The sequence below is a fragment of the Mytilus californianus genome, unplaced genomic scaffold (assembly GCF_021869535.1).
Source record: "Mytilus californianus isolate M0D057914Y unplaced genomic scaffold, xbMytCali1.0.p SCAF_2, whole genome shotgun sequence".
In the NCBI taxonomy this organism is placed as follows: Eukaryota; Metazoa; Mollusca; class Bivalvia; order Mytilida; family Mytilidae; genus Mytilus; species Mytilus californianus.
In genome coordinates, this window is record NW_026262668.1 from 90397101 (window position 1) to 90406057 (window position 8957).

General features: G+C 34.2%; 1 protein-coding gene across 2 annotated transcripts in view; it reads left to right on the plus strand.

Annotated features, from left to right (window-relative positions):
- Positions 1-1067, plus strand: part of LOC127730393 (uncharacterized) — a 55080-nt gene extending 54013 nt beyond the window's left edge. For both annotated transcript variants that reach the window (XM_052238774.1, XM_052238773.1), the window contains exon 18: positions 591-1067. In XM_052238774.1, coding sequence (XP_052094734.1) covers positions 591-907 — 317 coding nt within the window. In that variant the 3' untranslated portion in view covers positions 908-1067. The remainder of the gene's footprint in view (positions 1-590) is intronic.
- The last annotated feature ends 7890 nt before the right edge of the window (positions 1068-8957 follow it).

An 8957-nucleotide genomic window follows, 5' to 3' on the forward strand; every position in this document is an offset into this window, starting at 1 on the left:
TTAGTTGAAATTGGGTTTAAAACAAACTAAAAGTAACTGAAGGTACATTTAAATCGTTATGTTTTGTCGTTTATCATTTTGTTAGTTGTTTTTATGCTTAGTACCGATATGACAAGTATAGCCTTTTTCAACAGACTTTTAATGTTTGTTCACATGTTGCACTGTTAAACCACTGTCACAGGGAGGTTGAGCACGCACAGAGTCTGACATTTTTAACACCGCCACATTCTTTATGCGTTTGTCTCAAGCCAGGAGCCTGTCGTCAAGTGTTTGTTGTTGGTTGCTGTTTGTCAAGATTGTTTTGTTTAGTGTTATAAGCTTTAATTAGGTTTTCTCTTTTGAATTGATTTTGTCATCACATGGCCTTTTATAGCTTACTATACGCTTTGGATATACAATAATCTTTAGTTGTTACCAATTATACCACATTTCCTTTTTGTATATTTCGAATAATATGTATGTGGAATAGTGTACACCAATCTTTCATTTAACGAATCCGTAGATAAACTCGATAGTAATTTGGTAATTAAGAAATATATATATATAAGTATATATATGTATAAGTAGATTCTCAATTTACTTTGTTTCAGCGGCCAAATGTGTTCTTGCACACAACAGTCTGATGGAGCTTTCGAGAGAGCTTTCCGAACGTGACGTCAGAAAATTATCTCATCAGCTAGGTGTCAGTGAGGATTTGATAGACAAGTTCAAAGATCAAATGGACGGAGATATCGTAAGAACAAACTTTCAGACACTTTGTGAATGGCGCGGGAAAACAGGACGTGCAACTATGGTAGATTTCCTGATATCGTCACTGCGCACGTGTGGCAGAAGTGATTGTGCAAACATAATAGGTCAAGTGAGAAGCAGGCAAAGAGGCCTGACAAGAGAAGACTTCAACCGTTAATACCATTGGTACACATTTTGCATTTGATATAGGCATTTTGCTTAAAGTTATGTATTTTGGTGTTTTTTTTTGCACAAATATAGTTAATGAAGCAATTGTTATATCGTAAGTTCGTGGAATACATCGCCATATTTTCAATAAATGACTTTGTTAAACAAGATTATTATTGTGTCAATTTCTATCAATAGTCAAGATGTATTTAAAGCATTTTTGTTCACCGGTGTCTTACAGTTAAAAATAAAAACTACCAATAATTGTTCCACCGATACCCCTATAGAGACAAGAACATTGTATAAATCAATAGTGTCACAAGAACTCTGCACATCGGGAAGTATAAGGCCATAACAACAAAAACAATCGACATAAGTACGGTCGTTTACCGATGTTCAAATCTCATTAATCGATTACGAGATATGCTTATGTGTAAATAATTATATAGTGCAAAGAAAGTTATCACAAAAACTCCAAGCGAGACCGGAAGCATCAACCAGCAATACCGTAAGATACGCTATAAAAGTACATGTGGAATAATTGAAAAGAGAAAAACCCAACGGCCTGATCTATACTACAAAAATAAACAAAAATCAAATATAGCAGAAAACAACCAACGACGACCACCGGACTATATATACAGGCTCCTGGCTAGGGATAGGCACACAAAGAATGTGGCGGTGTTAAACGTGTTTATGAGGGCTCATCCGTATCATTGGACAGTGGTGTTACAAGATAACAGAAGAACAAACTGTAAATAATCTTTGGACAAAAGTCACAACGTATTGTTCTTAGAGTACTCACATTACTTTAAACTAGTTCAAAGCCCAATTACAACTACTAGTAATAAATATTTTTTTTCCGGACTAAATTGTCAATCTGTTCACCTCCAACGCATTTATTGTAAAGACGTCTTAAGAAGCAATGTTTGGCCTGATAAATGCAATATTAAGTTATCAATTTTACTAACGTTACGATTGTCGATGTAATGCCACAAAATACAATGCTTTCCCCTGCATAAGCATGTTATGAATGATGATATGCAGCCATCAATCAGTCATATTCGACACTGATTTATTGTTGGTGTTTAAAATCGAGGTGATGAGCAAAAACTTAAAGATTTTAAAAATCCGATATGAAATGAAAAGGGGATCAGAATTTGGCACAGCTTGAGGACTCTATTGTCTGACACTGGAAATATATGGCTAGGTGGGTTGGGTAAATAAATGTAGATTTTGACAAGGCTTATGGGAAGGTGACCAACTAGAAAACTTTAGGTTGATCATTTGAAAGCAAAAATCGGTTATCAGATGTGAAATCTTAAAAATTCTGAAAAGTCTTCATAATATTGAAATAATATCAAAACCTTTGATTTTTCAACGCTTTTAACTACTATTTCCCATGCTCAATTAAAAGGTCGACTACATCATCTCATTAAACAGAGCTTTTTCTACAAACATGGAAACGTAGATACAGATTCTTTGTTTAATGGCACGAAAAATCTTGTGAAGAACCACACTGATTCCAACAACAAATACACCAAAGATGAAGGACTTTTTGAAACTAACATATTTGTTGAGTTTGGTGAATTGATATCTCATCAAACTGTCGGTATTCAAATGGATACTAAATTTGCACCACTATACTGGCCGACTTGTTTTTGTACTCATATGAAGCAGAATTCAATCAGAAACTTCTCAAAGAAAAAAAAGTAAAGTCTCTTGCAAAGATATATTGATGATATTCTGTCACTTAATAATCCACATTCTAATGAGTGCTGACATCTCATATATACTAGTCAACTTAAGATTAAGGATACTACCGAATGCAGACGGTCTGCTTCATATCTTGATCTTTTTCTTAATATTGACACGGACGATTTCAAACTAAAATATATGACAAACGTGATGATTTCAACTTTCAAATAAATTCATCATAGATACAAGGCTTTAGATTTTGAGCGCCAGACGCGCGTTTCATCTACAAAAAACTAAAAGTTTAAATAAAATACGAGGATAAGAGCATCGATGACCCAAAAAGGTCTAAAAGAATGGCCAAATACATCAATGGTAACCTATTATCACCTTCCTATTTCTCAGCAGAAACATACACTCTGATCAATCGCATGGCGTTTACATATCTCAGTTAATACGTTACGCTCGTGCATGTTCACACGTTACGTCCTTTATTAGCGGACCTTTATTAGCAGGAATGTGTACCATACACAAAAACTACTCAGAGTTATGAGGAAGAACGACTGACATTGATACTTCACATGTTTGTGGTCACCATAACGAATTTGTTGACCTATAAAATATGTCGGTGCCTCCACTAGCGGCATGTTTTCGCGGTCTAGATCTTTAGATACCATTAGTCGTCTGATCTTCAATTTTACTGATTTTGTCCAATTCCCGAGTTTAAATTCGCATAGCAGGTGGTGCATGCATAAGCAGGAGAAACTAACCCTGTCGACTTACCTGGTCTCGCTCCCTTTGGAGTTCATGCGATCCACTTAGTGTTTGATTGTTACCTTGATTTGTCTCTTCCTAATTGATTTACGAGATTTGAAAATCGATAAACTACTATCGACTTAATTTATACTACTCCTTTCCGATTACATGTACACATTACAACCATTTTATAGACCAAATATATAATTTTAATAACTGAAAACCTCACATGAACGCAATAACAAAAACGGAACTGATTGAACGATCAGAAAACATTCTTCAAGTAGTAATATAGTTGACTTACTACTTATGGCGACTCAGAAACTAATTAAAGCAAAAATAATAAGCCGAACTCGACTGATCACTTGGTTTGTACTTAAATCAGCAACACGACGGGTGCCACATGTGGAGCAGGAACTGTTTATCCTTCCGGAGCACCTGAGATCAATCCCTGTTTTGGTAAGGTTCGTGTTGCACAGTCTTTAGTTTTCTATGTTGGGTTTTGTATACTTTTGTCTGGCTTTTGGTCGTTTTTCGTGCTTTTTTTTCTAATGTCATTGTCAGTTTATTTCGACTTATGGGTTTGAATATCCCTTTGGTATCTGTCGCCTCTCTCTGAACGTTTACTGGTGCAGTGAAAATGGTAACGTAAATGTTATAACGCGTCTTTCAGTCAAATGCTACCCGTTATTCACAAACACAGTCTCTGTTGACCATATTCTATTTACATATATATATATAGTTTCATCAATACCATACTGTCATACAAATAATTTATTACATTGTCTATACTTAAATTGGGCAAGGTACCACAGATTCAGTTCCCACCATCATCCCTGTCACTTGATTTTTTCTTTGCATTGGCTTGCTTTTGATGTAAAGTGTACATGTCTGAGTAAGATCATTTTGTGTGTCAATAGAAGCCTTGCCACGCCTACAGGACGCAGAACATATATACATGTAGTATAAGCCGTCAGCTATGGCATTAGTTATAGAAACAATTTGTAAACAGTCAACAAAATAATGTAATCTTGTCGTGTGCGAACGGAATAACTTTACAGAATGCAATACACTGGTTAAAATCAAATTTAAAGACTTAGATCAATAACGTCATTTAATTGTGAGGAAATAGTGGATAAAATTGTTACAGGTTACAAAATGAGATCATAAACATAATCAGTAAATATCCAAACTGCAATGTAACCTTTCTGGAGACCCCATTTTTATTTCATAGTTGTCTGGAATACAAATAATAGGAACACAGATCCGCCAGTTCTTAATGAGCAACCGCATCTACTAGAAGGGCAAGATGTCTTTTGTAAAACAAGGGTATCAAAACCAGAAACAAAATCACTTATTTCACATTCGCCTTTTTTCATACAACTTGCAATTGTACCATACATAAAACTGTAAAACATCAAAATTTTATGACTTGGTCAAACACAGAAGATACGGTACTTAAAAGTTGCACTATACCGTGATGGTGTACATCCAGATCCGCACTTGCAAAAGCCTCGCTGCGAAAAGATTTGATGTAAACATTTAGAGGCTGTTTATTTCCTTTACTATACGTAATCCATAGTACTTGAACAAAAAAACTGTGTTTCTCAAATATCAAATGTTAGTATTTTGATAAACTCTGTACTGTTTTGCTTACTATTTAATTTTATATATTTATCTTTTAAATTTTGAGTCAGTCATTTATTTTCGAATACAGTTTTTTAACAGATAAGCGAAAAGTAAAATAACAAAAATACCGAACTCCAAGGAAAGTTCAAAACGGAAAGTCCCTTAACAAATGATAAAATCAAAAGCTCAAACCATAGATGTATAAACCCAATGCTCGAACACATCAAACGAATGGAAAACGACTGTCACTATTCCTGACTTGGTACAGACATTTCCTTATGAAGAAAATGGTGGATTAAACCTGGTTTTATAGCTAGCTTAACTTCTCACTTGTATGATAGTCGCATAGAATTCCATTATATGGACAACAATGTGTAAGCAAAACAAACAGACATGATAGTTACAATGTCAAAAATTTGGACAGCAAAAATGAATACAAACTAGAGGCTCCAAGGAGCCTGTGTCGCTCACCTCATATTTTTGTTTATAATTGATGCATGGAATAATGCTACCATTATGCTTTTGCTTTTGTTTCAGAGATATAAGCCAAAAACTGCATTTTACCCCTATGTTCTATTTTTAGCCATTTTTAGGGCATTAACTTCTTAAGTGGTCAATTGACCATTTTGGTCATGTTGACTTATTAGTATCTCTTACTTTGCTGAACATTATTGCTGCTTACAGTTTATCTCTATCTATAATAATATTCAAGATAATAACCAAAAACTGAAAAATCAAGGTCAAAGCGATTGATTTTGCTATCTGATACTGTACACACCTTCGATCTATCTCAACCTTTTTAGTTATGCTTGCTTATTCTTTTAATTTTCACATTCTTTCTTATAATTACTCAATTTTGACAATTCCTTACACGCACTTTTATTGAACATTTGTTTACCTTGTTTCTAATGTTGTTTTTTTTCTTTTTGTCATATGTAAAGAAGCAAATTAAGCACAATAAAACATTATCGTCATTATTATTCAGAGCAGGATAAATATTGGCAATGGCGGTGAGGTCGATGGTTAAAAATTAGCTGTGTGGAGTTCGGGAACATTAAGTTACAATGTAAAGCACTTTCCAGCTGTTTTTATATCTTGCTGGTAATTTTTGCTATTTAAAGTGCTTATCTTTTAAAGTTTTCAAGATAGTAGGCAAAAACGTAAAATATTGGAAAAATCGTCATTAAAGATCAAGTACTCCTACAAAGAGTCGACTGATGATTTCGGCTATTTGACTTATTTGTAGATCAAGTCTTGCTGATCATTTTTGCTTATTTATATTTCCATCTATCTATTTTAGTTTTTCAGACATTAGGCCAAAACGCAAAAAAAGGTAAAAATCCTTATCAAAGGGCACCAACTCCAATAAGAGATCGTCAGACGATTTAAAGAGAAGATTTTTGTAAAACTTAATGACGAAGGACAACGGAGGAAAGACCCCATGTGATGAAAAAAGCAAAGGCCAGGTGAGCTAAAAACGGATTAGAACACAAAATCTTTAACATTGACCAATGAACTATGAAAATGAGATCAATGTCAGATTATACCTTCCAGACAGACATATACACCTTACAATCATTCCATACACCAAATATAGTTGATACCTGCAAGACAGATCTAGACATGTACACCTTACAATCATTCCATGCAACACATTTAATTGACCTATTGCTTGCAGTATTTGAAAAACAGACCAATGAACCATGAAAATAAGGTCAAGGTCAGATGAAACTGGCCAGACTGACATCTACCCCTTACAATCATTCTATACACCACATATAGTTGACCTACTACTTATTGTATCTGAGAAACGGACCCAATTACGTAATTTTAACCTTGATCACTGATCCATGAAATGAGGTCAGGTGAACCCTGTCTGACGGACATGAAGACGTTTCAAGGAACTTCTATACCAAATATAGTGAACCTATACTCATAATAAGTGAGAAATTCTCATGACAAAAAAAAAAAAATTTAAGCAGTCGCTAAACCATGAAAATGAGGTCAAGGACAGTGGACATATGACAGACGGAAACTTCATAACATAAGGTATCTGCATACAAGGTGTGAAGCATCCATGTCAACGAACTTTCTGAAATATGAAAGAACCTTAGTGAGCGCGCTCACATAACCCACGTCCCCACATTTTCATTGGAGAAATAAAATAAGTGTAAGAAAAAAAAATTGTATCAGAAAAAAAAAATTGAATCATAATTTCCTGTCAATATGCACATCTACATAGTATGTCCTTATTATCTACACAGTTTCATGAAATTCTGTTGTGTGGTTTGAGAGGAGTTGTGATGACAAAAGGTTGCAGTAGTATATTGGGCAAATAAGTTCAAAGGGGCGTAACTCCTGGAAAAAAAATTGAATCGTCATTTCCTGTCAATATGCACATCTACATAGTATGTCCTTATTATCTACACAGTTTCGTGAAATTCTGTTGTGTGGTTTGAGAGGAGTTGTGATGACAAAAGGTTGCAGTAGTATATTGGGCAAATAAGTTCAAAGGGGCGTAACTCCTGGAAAAAAAATTGAATCGTAATTTCCTGTCGATATGCACATCTACGTAGTTTTTCTTATTATCTGAAAAGGTTTCATGAAATTCTGGGGAAAAATTGTCTTTTAGTGCAATGACTCCCTTAAAAAAAGTTTACGACAGACTGACAGACGGCAAATGCCATTTCATATCAAAAGCTCACATGGCCTATTAGTCCAAGTGAGCTAATAAGGGAATAAGTTTTCCAGGAATGAAAACAAGAAGGTAAACATTAGCTAGACTACTTCAAAGAGTTTTCAAGTTCCATTTGAATCCCCCCCCCCCCAAAAAAAAACAACATTTGTTTACTTAGGGGTAAGGCCAGTAATATGTCCAGACATCCAAGTATAAGGTTGCCTAAAACATTTTTCTACTAAATCAGGAAAAGATAACCACAGATCAATGAGTTATACTAATTCTATTTTTGGACAGGATTAAACTAAGAGGCTCTCAAAAGAGTCTGTGTCACTCACCTGTATCTACTGTGGTTTTGGAAATCATGTAAAATAAGGTTAAAATCATAATAAATCGTATTAGATACCCTAATAATGATTGAGTCCAAGTTTGGTTTAATTTGGCCCAGTAGTTAAATTAAAAGCAGGTCATCCCATTGTAGTCTTAAAATAGTTACTGAAGAGCCCTTATCATCATTTAAATTAGCTTTCAAGTTGTGACCATTTGAAATTATTTTTTTTACAATTTTCCCATAGACTTCTATCTTCTTCTTCTATTGCATGGATATCCTTCCATTCATGGAACACCACATACAGCTCTGTATGTGTATTGAAATGTGTCACACAATTTTAAAATTTATTTATACTAATAAATTTAAAATCTGAAAGGACACTTTTAAACAGTATAAATAGGGGAAATTAATTTTAAAATTTATATATACGACTAAATTTAAAATCTAAGAGGATACTTTTGTACAGTAAAAGTTAAGCGGGAATAAACTTAAAATCTACAAGGATACTTTATACAGTATAAGTTAAGCGGGAAGAATACCCTGTCTCTCCCTGTTTATCTGTCTATACCCATACATACAAAAATTTGGCAAAGCACTGTTCAGTAGCCACATTATATACAATGTCAGTTTATGATCATCTCCTTGTATCCTATATATCCGAGTTATTACTTTAAAAGTCTGATTCTATAGTAAACCACTATGTTCTATTTTTAGCCATGGCGGCCATGTCGGGTGGATGACAGGGTCATCGGATATATTTTTCATTCAAGATACCCTATTGAAAATTGTGGCTAAGTTTAATTCTATTTGGCCAAGTAGATTAAGTGGAGAAGATTTTTGTAAAAGATAACAAAAATTTGGGAAAAATTGTTAAAAATTTACTATAAAGGGCAATAACTCCTTAAGGGGTCAATTGACAATTTTGGTAATGTTGACTAATTTGTAGAACGTACTTTGCTGAACATTATTGAT